We start from the raw sequence: 21,422 nt of genomic DNA, 5'->3' as shown, positions 1-21,422 counted from the left end.
GAAAAAGCAATCCGGAACCTGCACTGGAGCAGTCTGAAAAAGATAGAGGAATCGGGGTAAAATATCCATTTTGACCACTCCCACCCGTCCGAACCAAGATAGCTGAGGTCTGCCATACCGTTTAAGGTCCGAGATAGTTTTCTGCAGGAGCGGGACGTAGTTCAGAGCATATGTTGCGCTAATGTCAGCAGGTATTAAGACTCCTAAATATTTTAAGGCATCGGTCTTCCGCTTAAAAGAGAAGGACGCCTGAAGCTGAGAGACTAGATCATCAGGCAGGGAGATATTGAGCGCCTCCGTCTTGGAGTAGTTGACTTTAAAGTTTGAAACCTCCCCGAACCTACGGAACTCTCGGAGGAGTACAGGAAAAGCCACGGTCGGGTTGGTAATGTACAGCAATAAATCATCCGCATACAGAGATATCTTAAACTCATGTTGGCCAATCCGCAGACCCTCAATATCAGGAGTCTTCCGTAATGCCACTGCCAGATGCTCCATCGCAAGGATATAAAGTAAGGGGGAAAGGGGGCAACCCTGACGGGTCCCGTTTCTTATGTCAATGGGCGGGGAAAGGGTACCGTTCACTCTAAAACGGGCCGTAGGCCTATGATACAGAGCAAAAATCCTCTCCAACATGTTAGGTCCCACTCCCAGTTGCTTCAGGGAGGCACGTAGAAAGGTCCAGCCTAGGCGATCAAACGCCTTCTCAGCGTCAATAGATAATAAACATGCTGGTACCTTTCCTGTGTGCATGTACGAGGTCAGAAGCAACGTCTTCACCGTGTTATCCCTGGCCTCCCTGTGCGGCACAAAGCCCACCTGATCACTATGGATGGACCCAGGGAGAATAGGGTTCAGTCTTCCAGCTAACACTTTCGCGAACACCTTCACATCCACATTAATGAGGGATATGGGCCTATAGCTTGCACACAATAGGGGATCTTTTCCCAGTTTAGGAATCACGGTGATTGTGGCCATCAGCGTTTGGGGGGCGGAAAATAAGTTCTTTAAATAATTTCATATTATCCGCACTGGTATATATAGTAATGAGCCGTTATATCTCTGCACAGGTAGAATGTCACATATTCCACAATCAGAGCAAATTACTGGAGTTCTGCAAATCTCATGATATCGTGCTGGTCGGATACAGTGTACTGGGGTCCAGCAGAGCAAAGGGCGCGTAAGAACAAGACCATTGTTTTATTATATCTGATGGTGTCCCAGAAAAAAAGGCAAATATATAAATATAACTACTATAATACTGCCCCTGTACAAGAATATAACTACTATAATACTGCCCCTGTACAAGAATATAACTACTATGATACTGCCCCCTATGTACAAGAATATAACTACTATAATACTGCCCCTATGTACAAGAATATAACTACTATAATACTGCCCCTGTACAAGAATATAACTACTATAATACTGCCCCCTATGTACAAGAATATAACTACTATAATACTGCCCCTATGTACAAGAATATAACTACTATAATACTGCCCCTATGTACAAGAATATAACTAATATAATACTGCTCCTATGTACAAGAATATAACTACTATAATACTGCTCCTATGTACAAGAATATAACTACTATAATACTGCCCCTATGTACAGGAATATAACTACTATAATACTGCCCCTATGTACAAGAATATAACTACTATAACACTGCCCCTATGTACAAGAATATAACTACTATAATACTGCCCCCTATGTACAAGAATATAACTACTATAATACTGCTCCTGTACAAGAATATAACTACTATAATACTGCCCCTATATACAAAAATATAACTACTATAATACTGCCCCCTATGCACAAGAATATAACTACTTGTTTCATTGCCCATGTCTTACCCTTTACATCATGTCTCATGTAATAGTGACTATCATGTGATAGTAGTAACAGTATCCTCCATAATATGCATATGATAGTGTTACATATAGTGCTCATATAATAGTGTCGCTCACAGAATGAGACATCACAGACGGCCGTATAATGACTTTTCTTTTTTTTGTTTTTTGGAGAACCATTAACCAATGTGCTTGTTTTCTTTCCCTTCACCAACATTTTATAAAAATGTGAGATTTAGTTTATATTTTTTCTGACAGGGTTGATCAGAATTCCCCCAAAGTTCTTGAAGACCCCGTATTAAATACAGTCGCTAAGAAGCTGAACCGCTCTCCTGCGCAGGTGGCCCTGAGATATTTGTTACAGAGGGGATGTGTCGTCTTGGCAAAAAGTTTCATCTCTGAGAGGATCAAGGAAAACTTCCAGGTAAATGAAGAAATTAAAATCTGAATAATTTCCTTCATCTAAAAAAAAACAACAATATTTTTTATTACTTTTCACTTACAGGTTTTTGACTTTGACTTAAGTGATGAAGACATGAAATCTCTAGATGGAGTCAATAAAAACATGCGTTACTTCATTACCGATGCGTAAGTGTCTTTCCTGACGTTCTAGCTTCTGAGAGCATATTTATTCATTTTTTTCTTTACATTTACTTTTATTTATTATTATTTTTAAGATTATATATTAAGGTATTTGTATTCATATTTTATTTTATGTAGTTACTTTACTTTTGTATTCTGTCTTTTACTTTAGTTGGAAAGAAAGCCCTAAGTATCCATATGATGATGAATACTAAGAACGTTGGCCAATTTTTCTGGATTCATACTATTAACCCCGGTGTCTTAGTATCTTAGTATAGCAGATTGTGATCTTCAGAGAATATACGATCTATGAAATGTATTCTGACTTTGGTATAGCACTTATTATGGCTCAGATTTAAAATGACAGCACATAAACTAACACCTAATGAGAAATTCTAAGGCTGAGTTCAGATGATGCCATGTTTTAAGTCAAGAGTACAATATTCTTCTGTATACTGCAATAAAATACATTTTATGTGCAATTTACTTTGAAGGTGTCAACTGTTTAAAAGTTTTGCCAATACCCCTTTATCTAATCAAAAACTAATGATGTAATTCAATACCTTGAATAATTTTAATATTCATACACAGTATCAATTTCATTATTTTAAGTCTTTCACGTTGTTGTCAAATAGCTGAGAATCTATATGGGCATCTGTGATCGTGCCCATTGCGGTCCCTTAGCTTTTTAAACATCCTTAAATTTATATGAATATCTTTTATCATTTTCTTTTAAAACACTCTTTTCTGTTGCTTTCCACTATGTAAGTTTTATTTTTACTGATCTGGCTTTAAATATGATACATGAATAGTAATAAATCATCCGTATCAAGATATCATGATGTGAGAGTGTCCCCAAGGTCAGCATCATTGTTGTCGGATATCTCGAACCATGGGCTCCTTCCATGTCCCTTGCGCTGGGGGCACTCTAGCCACACCTGCCGAGCTCCTGAATCCACGTTTAATATGTTCCATCCCAAATCCAGGGAATTGGGTAGTAGTAGTGTATGAAAATACACAAACCAGACTATCAAGGGAATACGTACAGTAGTAAAGGAAAATACCAATCACACTAATATCTACCCACAAACAGCAGAGAGGAACATCGTAGAGTGAAGGAAGGAAAAAACAAACAGACTGAAGAGGATGAGGAAATACACACAACAGAAAAACCAAACAACAGTCTTTACATAAACATCCCAAACACCACCTCATACAACCAGCACTTCCAGCTCCAAAGCCAGGAAGCAAGAAACCACTGGCATTCCTGAAAGAAGAGGCCAGTATATATGGGAAAGGGGAGTGGCCAACACTGAACAGCTTAGACCATCAACAGCTGGAAAGCTCTAGCAACTCTTTAACTGAACATTTTAACCCTTGTACTGCTAGCAGAAGCCTGCACCATTTAATATGATGGTGAGGAGCTTCTAATCAGTGCAGGAGTGTGGGAAATCAGACGCTGCGGTCTTCTGAAACCGTCTATGTCTCAGTAAACCCATAACAAATACATGCAATAGCTTTTTTTCATGTTTTTTAGTAATTTCATAAGAAATTTCACATTACTGGCTACATTTATATTCTGTCAAATTGCGTTGTGACCTCATCATGTCGCAGGGGCATTAAAACATAACAGGTGTCCATGTTGCCTTTTTCCATTGCCAAGGAGTACATAGGGGGAAGCCGGATCAGTGTAGATCGTATCTTTTTGCCCATGTCTACCTGATAGCTTGGCACAGACCCCTATATGGCAGAACACAGAGTTCCCATGGGTCATTATTGTGAGCTCATATCTGACAACCCATCCAGATTTGTCTACAAATCTTCATGTCCCCGTATACTGTATGTGTCACCCTCTTCTATTAAGTGCCTGTGAAGTGCCCGCCAGGGCAGCAGGGTACTCGGTCTGGTCGCTTCTTAAAGGGGATGAATCGGTGCTGCGACCCGGTCCATGGCCCTGAGCGCCCAATAAAAAGGGGGAAAGGTCTTTTAAGGGGAATTGTAGATAAAGTTTGTCGTGACGCCACCTGTGGTGATCGGTCAGTAGGGGGGACGACGCTGCTTTAAAAGGGGTTCTCTGGGGGATGTTGTTGTAGCAAAGATGGTATCGCTTCCCACAGGTGAAGCAGGGTCCCCAGGAGTCCTATAGTGTGTGGCGAGGATGGTGTACGCCGGGCAATGAACAAAGGATGCAAGTTGTAAAGTCTTTACCTGGTTTACTGTAGTTGGCGGGCCACAGTCCAGGGTACCAGGCACTGATGGTGATGAGGCCCGGTCGGCTCAGAGGCAGTGGGAGAATCCCTTTTCCAGTTGAGGTCAGTGAGCCTTTCCAACTAGCGCTTGCTGTATATGACGTCCCTGCTGCCTGAAGCTTTCTGCAGATACCTGCATGACGGGCAGCTTTAGCCTTTTTATAGGGACTCTATCATGCCCCAGGCTCCTCAGGTGCTGCTCTGCTGCATCTCAGGTGTGGTTTGGGCCAATCCCATAAAGTTCTCATCCCTCCGGTTCTGCCAAGTGTCCTACAGTTCCCCTAAGGCCTCGGGCTCCCGATACCCGGTACTGCGCTTCGGCTCTGAGGGTGCCCAGTCACAGTTCCCCTCTGAGCCCTGTTCCTTTCCTCTGCTCCTTTCCTCAGAAGCTCCACCATATGCAACCCTTCGGGTCCTTCTCCTTCCAGAGGGCTGCAGCTCCACGTGGCTGCCAGGCCTCCCTGTCTGCTCTCTCAGACTTCCTTCTCCTCCTGTGTCTCTCCCAGACTAGCCTAACTCCTCCTCCAGGTCAGGATACATATAGCTTAGGGAAGCTCCCCTGAATCCGAGTCCTGAGCTCCCCTCCAGGCCTGGATTTGAAATGTGTTGTGTGTGAGTGCCTTATCTGGCAAAGAGAACTCCATTGCCTCCAAGCATGATATCACCCTCCCCGAAGGGAATGCAACATCACTGCAGCAGCCGGTCACCTTGGGTGCAGCATCTGTATGTACATGCATGTGGTTTGAAGCTATGGAAGATGCCATATAGTTGTATGACAGCTACAATTATTCACATGCAATATGGCTGCTATTATTCATCTATATACATTGCAGCCACCTGCCAGGCATATGCCCCCATATACAGTGCACTTAATTACCAAACACATTCAAGGCTGAAAATTTTGGCACCCTTGAAATTGTTCCAGAAAATGAAATATTTCTCCCAGAAAATAATTGCAATTACACATGTTTTGATATACACATGTTTATTTCCCGTGGACATAATTTTACACAAAACCCCAAAAATGGGCCAGGCAGAATTGTTGGCACCTTTCCAAAATTGTTGGTAAACAACTTTGTTTCAAGCATGTGATGCTCGTTCAAACTCACCTGTGGCAAGTAAGAGGTGTGGGCAATATTAAAATCACACCTGAAATCAGATAAAAAGGGGAAAAGTTGACTCAATTTTTGCATTGTTTGTCTGTGTGAGCCACACTAAAAATGGAAAGCAGAAAGACGAGAATGGAACTGCCTGATGACTTAAGAACCAAAATTGTTGAATAATATCAACATTCTCAAGGCTACCAATTTTGTCCATCTCCAGAGATCTTGATGTTCCTTTGTCCATGGTGTGCAACATAATCCAGAAGTTTACAACCCATGGAACTGTAGCTAATCTCCCTGGATGTGGACAACAGTATAAAATTGATGAAAGGTTGCAACACAGGATTGTTGTGAATTCTGTGGCAGAGCTCTCTCCTGTGGTCACAAGTGGTACTTCGGCTGATTCTCTCTGTGAGCTTCCGTTGGTGGAGGAAAGTGGTACTGCGGCTTCTGAGTTTCCTTCCTCATGTGATGTGGTGAAGTCGTTAGGTGCTGCTCTATTTAACTCCACCTAGTGCTTTTATCCTGGCCTCCAGTCAATGTTCTAGTATTGGACCTGTTTCCTCCTGGATCGTTCCTGTTGCCTGCTGCTTTGCATAGCTAAGTTCCTCTTTGCTATTTGTTTGCTGTTTTTTTTCTGTCCAGCTTGTCAATTTGTTTTTTTCTGCTTGCTGGAAGCTCTGGGACGCAGAGGGTGTACCTCCGTGCCGTTAGTTCAGTACGGAGGGTCTTTTTGCCCCCTTTGCGTGGTTTTTGTAGGGTTTTGTGTTGACCGCAAAGTTACCTTTCCTATCCTCGCTCTGTTCAGAAAGTTGGGCCTCACTTTGCTAAATCTATTTCATCTCTACGTTTGTCTTTTCATCTTAACTCACAGTCATTATATGTGGGGGCTGCCTTTTCCTTTGGGGTATTTCTCTGAGGCAAGGTAGGCTTATTTTCTATCTTCAGGCTAGCTAGTTTCTCAGGCCGTGCCGAGTTGCATAGGGAGCGTTAGGCGCAATCCACGGCTGCCTTTAGTGTGGTTGGAGAGGATTAGGGATTGCGGTCAACAGAGTTCCCACGTCTCAGAGCTCGTTCTTGTTTTTTAGGTTATTGCCAGGTCACTGTATGTGCGCTGACCTCTATGTCCATTGTGGTACTGAATTACCTTTCATAACAGTACTGGAGGCCCAAAGTATTAATGATTCTCAATAGAGGGAAAAAAGAAGTTCTGAGACCATTTTTTTTTCTCTGCACTGTGTTTTGCCTTTTTTTTCCCCTAGACATTTGGGTGGTTCAGGACACAGGTGTAGCAATGGACATTAAAGGTCTGTCTTCATGTGTGGATCAGCTCTCGGCAAGAGTACAAAGTACTCAAGACTTTGTGGTTCAGAATTCTATGTTAGAACCGAGAATTCCTATTCCTGATTTGTTTTTTGGAGATAGAACTAAATTTCTGAGTTTCAAAAATAATTGTAAACTATTTCTGGCTTTGAAACCTCGCTCCTCTGGTGACCCAGTTCAACAAGTTAGGATCGTTATTTCTTTTTTGTGTGGTGACCCTCAGGACTGGGCATTTTCTCTTGCGTCAGGAGATCCTGCATTAAGTAATATCGATGCGTTTTTCCTGGCGCTCGGATTGCTGTACGATGAGCCTAATTCTGTGGATCAGGCAGAGTAGAATTTGCTGGCTCTGTGTCAGGGTCAGGATGAAATAGAGGTATATTGTCAGAAATTTAGAAAGTGGTCCGTACTCACTCAGTGGAATGAAGGTGCGCTCGCAGCTATTTTCAGAAAAGGTCTCTCTGAAGCCCTTAAGGATGTCATGGTGGGATTTCCTATGCCTGCTGGTCTGAATGAGTCTATGTCTTTGGCCATTCAGATCGGTCGACGCTTGCGCGAGTGTAAATCTGTGCACCATTTGGCGGTATTACCTGAGCTTAAACCTGAGCCTATGCAGTGCGATAGGACTTTGACCAGAGTTGAAAGGCAAGAACACAGACGTCTGAATGGGCTGTGTTTCTACTGTGGTGATTCCACTCATGCTATCTCTGATTGTCCTAAGCGCACTAAGCGGTTCGCTAGGTCTGCCACCATTGGTACGGTACAGTCAAAATTTCTTCTGTCCGTTACCTTGATCTGCTCTTTGTCATCGTATTCTGTCATGGCATTTGTGGACTCAGGCGCTGCTCTGAATTTGATGGACTTGGAGTATGCTAGGCGTTGTGGGTTTTTCTTGGAGCCCTTGCAGTGTCCTATTCCATTGAGAGGAATTGATGCTATGCCTTTGGCCAAGAATAAGCCTCAGTACTGGACCCAGCTGACCATGTGCATGGCTCCTGCACATCAGGAGGTTAATCGCTTTCTGGTGTTGCATAATCTGCATGATGTGGTCGTGTTGGGGTTGCCATGGCTACAAGTCCATAATCCAGTATTAGATTGGAAATCCATGTCTGTGTCCAGCTGGGGTTGTCAGGGGGTACAGGGTGATGTCCCATTTCTGACTATTTCGTCATCCACCCCTTCTGAGGTTCCTGAGTTCTTGTCTGATTACCGGGATTTATTTGATGAGCCCAAGTCCGATACCCTACCTCCGCATAGGGATTGTGATTGTGCTATCGATTTGATTCCTGGTAGTAAAAACCCAAAAGGTCGACTGTTTAATTTGTCTGTGCCTGAGCACGCCGCTATGCGGAGTTATGTGAAGGAGTCTTTGGAGAAGGGGCATATTCGCCCGTCATCGTCGCCATTAGGAGCAGGGTTTTTTTTTGTAGCCAAGAAGGATGGTTCACTGAGACCTTGTATAGATTACCGCCTTCTAAATAAGATCACGGTTAAATTTCAGTACCCCTTGCCATTGTTATCTGATTTGTTTGCTCGGATTAAGGGGGATAGTTGGTTCACCAAGATAGATCTTCGTGGTGCGTATAATCTTGTGCGTATTAAGCGAGGCGATGAGTGGAAAACTGCATTTAATACGCCCGAGGGCCATTTTGAGTGTCTAGTAATGCCATTCGGACTTGCCAATGCTCCATCAGTGTTTCAGTCCTTTATGCATGACATCTTCCGAGAGTACCTGGATAAATTCCTGATTGTGTACTTAGATGACATTTTGATCTTCTCGGATGATTGGGAGTCTCATGTGAAGCAGGTCATAACGGTGTTTCAGGTCCTGCGTGCTAATTCTTTGTTTGTGAAGGGATCAAAGTGTCTCTTTGGTGTTCAGAAGGTTTCATTTTTGGGGTTCATCTTTTCCCCTTCTACTATCGAGATGGACCCTGTTAAGGTCCAAGCCATCCATAATTGGACTCAGCCGACATCTCTGAAAAGTCTGCAAAAGTTCCTGGGCTTTGCTAATTTTTATCGTCGCTTCATCTACAATTTTTCTAGTATTGCTAAACCATTGACCGATTTTACCAAGAAAGGTGCTGATGTGGTCAATTGGTCTTCTGCTGCTGTGGAAGCTTTTCAAGAGTTGAAGCGTCATTTTTCTTCTGCCCCTGTGTTGTGTCAACCAGATGTTTCGCTTCCGTTCCAGGTCGAGGTTGATGCTTCTGAGATTGGAGCAGGGGCTGTTTTGTCGCAGAGAAGTTCTGATTGCTCGGTGATGAAACCATGCGCCTTCTTTTCCAGGAAGTTTTTTGCCTGCTGAGCGAAATTATGATGTGGGCAATCGAGAGTTGCTGGCCATGAAGTGGGCATTGAGGAGTGGCGTCATTGGCTTGAAGGAGCTAAGCATCGCGTGGTGGTCTTGACTGATCATAAGAACTTGACTTATCTCGAGTCCGCCAAGCGGTTGAATCCTAGACAAGCTCGTTGGTCGTTGTTTTTTGCCCGTTTTGACTTTGTGATTTCGTACCTTCCGGGCTCTAAAAATGTGAAGGCGGATGCTCTGTCTAGGAGTTTTGTGCCCGACTCTCCGGGTGTATCTGAGCCGGCGGGTATCCTCAAAGAGGGAGTAATTGTGTCTGCCATCTCCCCTGATTTGCGGCGGGTGCTGCAAAAATTTCAGGCTAATAAACCTGATCGTTGCCCAGCGGAGAAACTGTTTGTCCCTGATAGGTGGACGAATAAAGTTATCTCTGAGGTTCATTGTTCGGTGTTGGCTGGTCATCCTGGAATCTTTGGTACCAGAGAGTTAGTGGCTAGATCCTTTTGGTGGCCATCTCTGTCGCGGGATGTGCGTACTTTTGTGCAGTCCTGTGGGATTTGTGCTCAGGCTAAGCTCTGCTGTTCTTGTGCCAGTGGGTTGCTTTTGCCCTTGCCGGTCCCGAAGAGGCCTTGGACACATATCTCTATGGATTTTATTTCAGATCTTCCCGTCTCTCAAAAGATGTCAGTCATTTGGGTGGTCTGTGATCGCTTCTGTAAGATGGTCCGTTTGGTACCCTTGTCTAAATTGCCTTCCTCCTCTGATTTGGTGCCATTGTTTTTCCAGCATGTGGTTCGTTTACATGGCATTCCAGAGAATATCGTTTCTGACAGAGGTTCCCAGTTTGTTTCGAGGTTTTGGCGAGCCTTTTGTGGTAGGATGGGCATTGACTTGTCTTTTTCCTCGGCTTTCCATCCTCAGACTAAGATGCTTTGTTTCTGCTGATCAGGATGACTGGGTGTCCTTTTTGCCTTTGGCTGAGTTCGCCCTTAATAATCGGGCCAGCTCGGCTACCTTGGTTTCGCCATTTTTCTGCAATTCTGGGTTCCATCCTCGTTTCTCTTCAGGACAGGTTGAGTCTTCGGACTGTCCTGGTGTGGATACTGTGGTGGACAGGTTGCAGCAGATTTGGACTCATGTAGTGGACAATTTGACCTTGTCCCAGGAGAAGGCTCAACGTTTCGCCAATCGCAGACGCTGTGTGGGTCCCCGACTTCGGGTTGGGGACTTGGTTTGGTTATCTTCTCGTCATATTCCTATGAAGGTTTCCTCTCCTAAGTTTAAACCTCGTTTTATTGGTCCGTATAGGATTTCTGAGGTTCTTAATCCTGTGTCTTTTCGTCTGACCCTTCCAGATTCTTTTTCCATACATAACGTATTCCATAGGTCATTGTTGCGGAGATACGTGGCACCTATGGTTCCATCTGTTGATCCTCCTGCCCCGGTTTTGGTGGAGGGGGAGTTGGAGTATATTGTGGAGAAGATTTTGGATTCTCGTGTTTCAAGGCGGAAACTCCAGTATCTGGTTAAGTGGAAGGGTTATGCTCAGGAAGATAATTCCTGGGTTTTTGCCTCTGATGTCCATGCTCCCGATCTTGTTCGTGCCTTTCATATGGCTCATCCTGGTCGTCCTGGGAGCTCTGGTGAGGGTTCGGTGACCCCTCCTCAAGGGGGGGGGTACTGTTGTGAATTCTGTGGCAGAGCTCTCTCTTGTGGTCACAAGTGGTACTTCGGCTGATTCTCTCTGTGAGCTTCTGTTGGTGGAGGAAAGTGGTACTGCGGCTTCTGAGTTTCCTTCCTCAGGTGATATGGTGAAGTCATTAGGTGCTGCTCTATTTAACTCCACCTAGTGCTTTTATCCTGGCCTCCAGTCAATGTTCTAGTATTGGACCTGTTTCCTCCTGGATCATTCCTGTGGCCTGCTGCTCTGCATAGCTAAGTTCCTCTTTGCTATTTGTTTGCTGTTTTTTTTCTGTCCAGCTTGTCAATTTGTTTTTTTCTGCTTGCTGGAAGCTCTGGGACGCAGAGGGTGTACCTCCGTGCCGTTAGTTCGGTACGGAGGGTCTTTTTGCCCCCTTTGCGTGGTTTTTGTAGGGTTTTGTGTTGACCGCAAAGTTACCTTTCCTATCCTCGCTCTGTTCAGAAAGTCGGGCCTCACTTTGCTAAATCTATTTCATCTCTACGTTTGTCTTTTCATCTTAACTCACAGTCATTATATGTGGGGGCTGCCTTTTCCTTTGGGGTATTTCTCTGAGGCAAGGTAGGCTTATTTTCTATCTTCAGGCTAGCTAGTTTCTCAGGCCGTGCCGAGTTGCATAGGGAGCGTTAGGCGCAATCCACGGCTGCCTTTAGTGTGGTTGGAGAGGATTAGGGATTGCGGTCAACAGAGTTCCCACGTCTCAGAGCTCGTTCTTGTTTTTTGGGTTATTGCCAGGTCACTGTATGTGCGCTGACCTCTATGTCCATTGTGGTACTGAATTACCTTTCATAACACAGGATAGTCTGGATGGTGGCTAAGAAGTCCCAGTCAAGGTCCAAATAAATTCAAGCTGTCCTGCAGGCTAATGGTGCATCAGTGTCAGTGCGAACTATCCAATGACATTTCAATGAAATTAAACACTATGGCAGGAGACCCAGGAGGATCCCACTGCTAACACAGATACATAAAAAAAGCTAGACTGCAGTTTGCAAAAAATGTATGTGAGTAAGCCACAATCCTTCTGGGAAAGCGTCTTATGGACAGATGAGATCAAGATAGAGGTTTTTGGTAAAGCACATCATTCTACTGTTTACCGAAAATGGAATGAAGCCAACAAAGAAAATAACACAGTACCTACAGTCAAATATGGTGGAGGATCAAAGATGTTTTGGAGTTGTTTTTCTGCCTCTGGCACTCAGTGCCTTGACTGTGTGCAAGCTATCATGAAATCTGAAGACTGCCAAAGGATTTTGGGTCACAATGCAGTGCCCAGTGTCAGAAAGCTAGAAACCTAGGTCATGGGTCTTCCAGCAGGACAGTGACCACAAACATACTTAAAGAAGCACCCAGAAATGGATGGAAACAAAGTGACGGAGAGTTACGGAGTGGCCAACAATGAGTCAAATCCCTACAAATCCCTAGTTAGACCGCACATGGAGTACTGTGTCCAGTTTTGGGGACCGGTGCTCAGGAAGGATATAATGGAACTAGAGAGAGTACAAAGGAGGGCAACAAAATTAATAAAGGGGATGGGAGAACTACAATACCCAGATAGATTAGCGAAATTAGGATTATTTAGTCTAGAAAAAAGACGACTGAGGGGCGATCTAATAACCATGTATAAGTATATAAGGGGACAATACAAATATCTCGCTGAGGATCTGTTTATACCAAGGAAGGTGACGGGCACAAGGGGGCATTCTTTGCGTCTGGAGGAGAGAAGGTTTTTCCACCAACATAGAAGAGGATTCTTTACTGTTAGGGCAGTGAGAATCTGGAATTGCTTGCCTGAGGAGGTGGTGATGGCGAACTCAGTCGAGGGGTTCAAGAGAGGCCTGGATGTCTTCCTGGAGCAGAACAATATTGTATCATACAATTATTAGGTTCTGTAGAAGGACGTAGATCTGGGGATTTATTATGATGGAATATAGGCTGAACTGGATGGACAAATGTCTTTTTTCGGCCTTACTAACTATGTTACTATGTTACTATGTTACTATGAGTCCAGATGTAAATCCCATTGATCGCCTGGGGAAAGATCTTAAATTGACTGTTGGGAGAAGGTGAAATATGAGAGACCTGGAGCAATTCCAGTTGAAAGGTGTAAGAAGCTTGTAGGTCGTTATACGAATAGGGCCCAACCAAATATTAAGGTGGGGGTGCCACCAATTTTGTCAGGCTCATTTTTGGGGTTTCGTGTGAAATTATGTCCAATTTGCCATTTTGTATTTGCTTTTTTTGCTGTTGATCCAATACACAAAAAAAACTAAACGTGTGTATAACAAAAAGTGTAATTGCAATAATATTCTGGGAGAAATAGTTCATTTTCTGGAACAATTTAAAGAGTTGCAACAGAATATATATATATATATATATATATATATATATACATATATATATATATATATATATACTGCATTTTCATGTTCTCATATACTGTATATTGCCTATTATATGCCCTGATATAAAGCACTGTGAATTGCCATATATATAAATTGCAGTCACATACCCTCCCCATAGATTGACTGACACATGACAATCCCTTTAAAGGGGTTTGCTTAGACCGCAATATTCAGAAATTCTTTAGTTACAGTAGGTACATGACACATAACTTTTCTAAAAGGGCTGCACATTCCTCATCTACAACTAAAGATAAAACATAAGGCATAACATAATATAACAAATAAGAACCAGTACGACCAGTCACTCCACTGGTCTTATGGTATGTTTCTACTTTTAGTTTTTTTATGCACATTTTGAAGCCAAAGCCAAGTGTGAATTCATAGAAAGGGGAAACCTTGGGGGTGAATTCATGGAGGCTAGGACCAGTCTCAATCAAAAATCAGCTCGACTTATATGTGCCAAGGGCATTAATATTCACATGCGTCTAGATTAATTTTGAGCATCTTCAGAACTTCAAGTCAAAAAGCGTACTGCAGTTATGCGACTGAAAAAGCACCCAAGCTGGCGAAACGTTAAAATCCACAGGGGGTTTTATCTGCAGCCACACAGATTTGCTGTAAGTACTATATACTCGGCTTCTGGTTGTGCCACGGTTATTGATGCAAGTCAATGTGAAGCAGTCACAAGATGTCCTCTTGTTCTAATGTCTGACATGAGAGCACGGATAGCCTGATGGACTTTCAAGACAGGACTGAATCTCAGGGATGCACACCCAGCAAAAAATACCAAAACTTTAAAAAATTCTGTTGCCAGTAGTGGCATAGGAAACACGTTTCGAGTAATATTGCTCTTGGTTATCAAGAAGTAGCCGACCAATCAGAATGAAAATAAAAGCAACATGCTAAACCAGACCAATAATGAAAAACATTATTACCACCTTTGGGGAATATGTCTCATTTGAGATTCTGACTTAACTACTTTCGAATTACCCATAGACTTTAGTCATCCTGGCAGTCAACATTTGTATCATGAGGTCGTGCTGTTATAGAAGCAAAGATCCTGGCTAGCAAACAGAGCCAGACTCCACATAGAAAAGGCAGATATGGCCGTCTCTGCCTTTTGTATTGCCGTATGCGCAGCACTGAGAGAGTATAAAGTATAGAAAGCTCCGACAACTCCCATGTTATTGGGTGCAGGGAGGCGGCTGGAGCCGCTGTGTCCTAGGAGAACTAGTCCTCTCTGATACACAGCCTGGAGGCTGAATTCCCACAGTAACTCAGGCTATTATACCAGCCCCAGTTACAGAGGAAATCAGATTTGAAAAGAAAGTTTTTAATTGTTGAAATGCCCCCATGAGCATTTCCGGCCTTCGCGCAATGCATCCTTGGGAACGGAGGCCGCCGCTTGCATTTGGCGGGCACCCACAGAGAGGAAGTAACGACAAGGTTAGGATGATGACTGTCCAAGTGAATAGATGGTCCCAACCTGACTTCTTCAAACGTCTCCATGGAGCCAGGTGACCGCATGGCCCCAACCTGGCTTCTCCAAATGTATCCATGTGGTCAGATGACTGGCGGGTTACAATCTTAGCTTCCCCAATGTATCCATGGGTTCCAATGATAATAGGGTCACAAACTGGATTCTCCGAACGTCTCCATGGAGACAAGTGACCGGCTGGTCCCAACTTGGCTTCTCCAAACATATCAATGAATTCAGTGACAGTTGCAGCACCTCAGAGTCCTGGTTCATTGCAGTAATGTTATTCTTCCACCAGGGGGAGTGATATTATGTCTGATGGCACTAAAGGAGTTCACCCTGCCAGGTATCACAAACCATACACTACACTTCACACTCCAGTCCACCAGGGGGAGCAAAGGTTCTATCTACTAGGCCACTCCTCACATTAGGGTAAAACTGGTGGGTTGGATAGAAAGATAGTCAGACGCTGCCTGGGCTTCACCCAGTCAGTTCCTGTCAGGCAGACAGCGGGATAGGAGGAACACCACAAAGCTGCAGACAGAGGGCCCCAGAAAGGGGTGGGATCCTGTCAGAGGCCTGGACAGAAAGACACGGAGCTGCGCCTGACCCACATGCGGCAGCATCCTAAGAAAGGATACAAAGAGAATTGTATTGTAGAGAGTGAGACACAAAGTCATAGCACAAGGAGAAGAAAACCAGAAGGAGTTCTGCCCTGAGAAAGGCTGCCTCCTTCTGAGGCGCGTAGCCGATGGCCGGAACACCGAGGGAGTAATAGACTCTATGCTTTACTTCAGAGACTGGCAGGGCAGTCAATTCCAAGTTGGCTGCCCGACCTTAATACCTAAGACACGGTGGCACATTGTGGGGGTTGGGGCGTCTCTAGGGTCCCTGTAAACAAGCCTCAGGCCATCAGTCATACGGGTTTGTCCTATCCACACCATCTGGGGGACAGAGAGGAAGCAACAACATCTAGAACATCTACAACAGTTGTGAGGACCTTACCAAGTTGCTCAGCAGGGAGGTACTACAACACCGAGGCGCTAGTAGGAAGGCTACTGAATTCCACCTGGATAAGGGGACTCTGGATGTGCCTTCAGACCGGTCGGACTCTGCCTACCCTGTGGTCTGGTGCCCTGGACTGTGGATGTTGAAGCTTTCAGTAAAGGTAAAGAGACTGCAACCTTGTGTCCTCATTATTTCCCGTGCCTTACAACATTCACCATCTACCAATTACACTCTGGGAAGCCCTGGGGACACACTTCACCTGTGGGAAGGCATACCATCTAGCTGCCATAACTTCACCCCAGCGGACCCCTAAGAAGCGTCGGTCACCCTGACCGAATACCACAGGTGGCGTCACGAACACTATCCCTTTAAAGACCTTTCCCCCCAGTTCCTCAGCGGACCTTCCGAGGGCCACGGACTGGGTCAGCCACTCAAAAGTCAAACGTTCAAACAATAGTCTATGATTCTTGACCTACAAAAGAAAAACGCATAAATTCTAGAGTCAACATTCAGACTGATGAATAATAGTCCATATGTCCTGACCAACTGAAAATAGATGTCAGGATAATTAAGATTAAATGCTGTGTCATCACAGCTTGTTCCCAACAGTCTACCTACGGTTTCCAGTCCTATGTACAAGAATATAACTACTATTATATTGCCCCCATGTGCAAGAATAAAACTACTATAATACTGCTCCTATGTACAAGAATATAACTACTATAATACTGCCCCTATGTACAAGAATATAACTATTATAATACTGCTCCTATATACAAGAATATAACTACTATAATACTGCCCCTGTGTACAAGAATAAAACTACTATAATACTGCCCCTATGTACAAGAATATAACTACTATAATACTGCCCCTATGTACAAGAATATAACTACTATAATACTGCTCCTATGTACAAGAATATAACTACTATAATACTGCCCCCTATATACAAGAATATAACTACTATAATACTGCCCCTATGCACAAGAATATAACTACTATTATATTGCCCCTATGTGCAAGAATGTAACTACTATAATACCGCTCCTATGTACAAGAATATAACTACTATTATACTTCCCCCTATATACAAGAATATAACTACTATAATACTGCTCCTATGTACAAGAATATAACTACTATAATACTGCCCCCTATATACAAGAATATAACTACTATAATACTGCCCCTATGCACAAGAATATAACTACTATTATATTGCCCCTATGTGCAAGAATGTAACTACTATAATACTGCCCCTATGTACAAGAATATAACTACTATAATACTGCTCCTATGTACAAGAATATAACTACTATAATACTGCTCCTATGTACAAGAATATAACTACTATAATACTGCCCCTATGTACAAGAATATAACTACTATAATACTGCTCCTATATACAAGAATATAACTACTATAATACTGCCCCTGTGTACAAGAATAAAACTACTATAATACTGCCCCTATGTACAAGAATATAACTACTATAATACTGCCCCTATTTACAAGAATATAACTACTATAATACTGCTCCTATGTACAAGAATATAACTACTATAATACTGCCCCCTATATACAAGAATATAACTACTATAATACTGCCCCTATGCACAAGAATATAACTACTATTATATTGGCCCTATGTGCAAGAATATAACCACTATAATACTGCTCCCTATGTACAAGAATATAACTACTATAATACTGCCCCTATGTACAAGAATATAACTACTATTATACTTCCCCTATGTACAAGAATATAACTACTATAATACTGCTCCTATGTACAAGAATGTAACTACTATAATACCGCTCCTATGTACAAGAATATAACTACTATTATACTTCCCCTATGTACAAGAATATAACTACTATAATACTGCTCCTATGTACAAGAATATAACTACTATAATACTGCCCCTATGTACAAGAATATAACTACTATAATACTGTCCCCTATATACAAGAATATAACTACTATACTACTGCTCCTATGTACAAGAATATAACTACTATAATACTACCCCTATATATAAGAATATAACTACTATAATACTACCCCTATATATAAGAATATAACTACTATAATACTGCCCCTATGTACAAGAATATAACTGCTATAATACTGCTCCTATGTACAAGAATATAACTACTATAATACTGCTCCTATGTACAAGAATATAACTACTATAATACTGCTCCTATGTACAGGAATATAACTACTATAATACTGCTCCCTATGTACAAGAATATAGCTACTATAATACTACCCCTATATATAAGAATATAACTACTATAATACTACCCCTATATATAAGAATATAACTACTATAATACTGCCCCTATGTACAAGAATATAACTGCTATAATACTGCTCCTATGTGCAAGAATATAACTACTATAATACTGCTCCTATGTACACGAATATAACTGCTATAATACTGCTCCTATGTACAGGAATATAACTACTATAATACTGCCCCTATGTACAAGAATATAACTGCTATAATACTGCTCCTATGTACAAGAATATAACTACTATAATACTGCTCCTATGTACAAGAATATAACTACTATAATACTGCTCCTATGTACAGGAATATAACTACTATAATACTACCCCTATGTACAAGAATATAACTACTATAATACTGCCCCTATGTACAAGAATATAACTACTATAATACTGCCCCTATGTACAAGAATATAACTACTATAATACTGTCCCCTATGTACAAGAATATAACTACTATACTACTGCTCCTATGTACAAGAATATAACTACTATAATACTACCCCTATATATAAGAATATAACTACTATAATACTGCCCCTATGTACAAGAATATAACTGCTATAATACTGCTCCTATGTACAAGAACATAACTACTATAATACTGCTCCTATGTACAAGAATATAACTGCTATAATACTGCTCCTATGTACAAGAATATAACTACTATAATACTGCTCCTATGTACAAGAATATAACTACTATAATACTGCTCCTATGTACAAGAACATAACTACTATAATACTGCTCCTATGCACAAGAATATAACTACTATAATACTGCTCCTATGTACAAGAATATAACTACTATAATACTGCTCCTATGTACAAGAATATAACTACTATAATACTGCTCCTATGTACAAGAATATAACTACTATAATACTGCTCCTATGTACAAGAATATAACTACTATAATACTGCCCCTATGTACAAGAATATAACTACTATAATACTGCTCCCTATGTACAAGAATATAACTACTATAATACTGCCTCTATGTACAGGAATGTAGTTCCTTGTTTCCTTGTCCATGTCTTACCCTTCACATCATGTCTCATGTAATAGTGACTATCCTGTGATAGTAGTAGCAGTATCCTCCATTCTATGCATATGATAGAATTACATATAATGCTGATATAATATTGTCATTCACAGAATGAGACATCACTGATCGCCATATATTGACTATTTTTTTGTGCATTTTGGAACACACTAAACCAATGTGCTTGTTTTTTTTTTTTTCCTTTCACCCAAATTTTAAGAAAAGTGTGAGATTTTGTTTATTTTCTTTCTGACAGGATCGATCAGAATTCCCCCAAAGTTCTTGAAGACCCCGTATTAAATACAGTCGCTAAGAAGCTGAACCGCTCTCCTGCGCAGGTGGCCCTGAGATATTTGTTACAGAGGGGATGTGTCGTCTTGGCAAAAAGCTTCAACCCTGAGAGGATCAAGCAAAACTTCCAGGTAAATGAAGAAATCTAAAATTTGAATAATTTCTTTTCTCTTAAAAATAATCTATATAAAAACAACAATATTTTTTAGTACTTTTTATTCACAGGTTTTTTACTTTGACTTAAGTGATGAAGACATGAAATCTCTGGATGGAGTCAATAAAGAAATGCGTTACCTGACTGTCGATTCGGAAGTACCTTCTATTTTCCAAGAACAAATTTGTTAATATATTTTTCTTTGCATCACATTTTATTTATTAATGTTTTTACAATTTTTTTAATGTACTTTTATTTATTATCTTTTATTTTATGTCCTTACTTTACTTTCTTCTTTTTTTAATTTTAGCTGGAAAGAAAGCCCTAAGTATCCATATGACGATGAGTTTTAAGAACATTGGCCAATTTCTCTGGATTCATCGTTATAACCCCGGTGTCTTATTATCTTAGTCTAGCAGATTCCCATCTACACAGAATATACGATCTATGAAATTGATTCTGACTGTGCTGTAGCGCTTATTATGGCTCGGATTTGAAGTGACAGCACATAGACACATTTTAACAAACAATGAGAAATTCTAAGGCTGAGTATAGATGCTGCAATTACACAGCGACATCTCTTTGTGTTTTAACTCAAGAGTACAACACTCTTCTTTATGTTGCAATAAAATACATTTTGTGTCCAACTTAATTTGAAGGTGTCATCTCTTGGAAAGATTGGCTAATACCCAGTTAACTGATCAAAAACTATATTTGTATTTCAGTACCTTAAGGCTATGTGCACACGTTCAGTTTTTTTCGCGGTAAAAACGCTATAAAAACTCATTAAAAACGCATACATTATGCATCCTATCATTTAGAATGCGTTCTGCATGTTTTGTGCACATGATTATTATTATTATTATTATTTATTGTTATAGCGCCATTTGTTCCATGGCGCTTTACATGTGAGGAGGGGTATACATAATGAAAACAAGTACAATAATCTTAAACAATACAAGTCATAACTGGTACAGGAGGAATGAGGACCCTGCCCGCGAGGGCTCACAATCTACAAGGGATGGGTGAGGATACAGTAGGTGTGGGTAGAGATGGTCATGCAGCGGTTTGGTCGATCGGTGGTTACTGCAGGTTGTAGGCTTGTCTGAAGAGGTGGGTCTTCAGGTTCTTTTTGAAGGTTTCGATGGTAGGCGAGAGTCTGATGTGTTGTGGTAGATGGTTCCAGAGTAGGGGGGATGCGCGAGAGAAATCTTGTATACGATTGTGGGCAGAGGAGATAAGGGGGGAGTAGAGTAGGAGATCTTGTGAGGATCGGAGGTTGCGGGTAGGTAAGTACCGGGAGACGAGGTCGCAGATGTATGGAGGAGACAGGTTGTGGATGGCTTTGTACGTCATGGTTAGGGTTTTGTAGTGGAGTCTCTGGGCAATGGGGAGCCAGTGAAGGGATTGACAGAGGGGAGAGGCCGGGGAATAGCGGGGGGACAGGTGGATTAGTCGGGCAGCAGAGTTTAGAATAGATTGGAGGGGTGCGAGAGTGTTAGAGGGGAGGCCACAGAGCAGGAGGTTACAGTAGTCAAGGCGAGAGATGATGAGGGCATGGACTAGGGTTTTTGCAGATTTATGGTTGAGGAATGAACGGATTCGTGAAATATTT

The 21,422-nt window shown here is 41.9% G+C and overlaps 1 protein-coding gene across 2 annotated transcripts in view; it reads left to right on the top strand.

Moving 5' to 3' along the window:
* The window catches only part of LOC138675150 (aldo-keto reductase family 1 member C1-like), a 35,735-nt gene extending 32,802 nt beyond the window's left edge, over positions 1 to 2,933 (top strand). The window contains exons 7-10 of one of the 2 annotated variants that reach the window (XM_069763156.1): positions 1,071 to 1,180; positions 2,124 to 2,289; positions 2,371 to 2,453; positions 2,620 to 2,933. In XM_069763156.1, the coding sequence (XP_069619257.1) occupies positions 1,071 to 1,180; positions 2,124 to 2,289; positions 2,371 to 2,453; positions 2,620 to 2,662 (402 nt within the window). In that variant the 3' untranslated portion in view covers positions 2,663 to 2,933. The remainder of the gene's footprint in view (positions 1 to 1,070; positions 1,181 to 2,123; positions 2,290 to 2,370; positions 2,454 to 2,619) is intronic. The other variant, XM_069763155.1, reaches the window with a different exon arrangement.
* The last annotated feature ends 18,489 nt before the right edge of the window (positions 2,934 to 21,422 follow it).

This window comes from Ranitomeya imitator, chromosome 4 (assembly GCF_032444005.1).
Source record: "Ranitomeya imitator isolate aRanImi1 chromosome 4, aRanImi1.pri, whole genome shotgun sequence".
In the NCBI taxonomy this organism is placed as follows: domain Eukaryota; kingdom Metazoa; phylum Chordata; class Amphibia; order Anura; family Dendrobatidae; genus Ranitomeya; species Ranitomeya imitator.
This window is presented reverse-complemented; position numbering and strand designations above follow the sequence as displayed.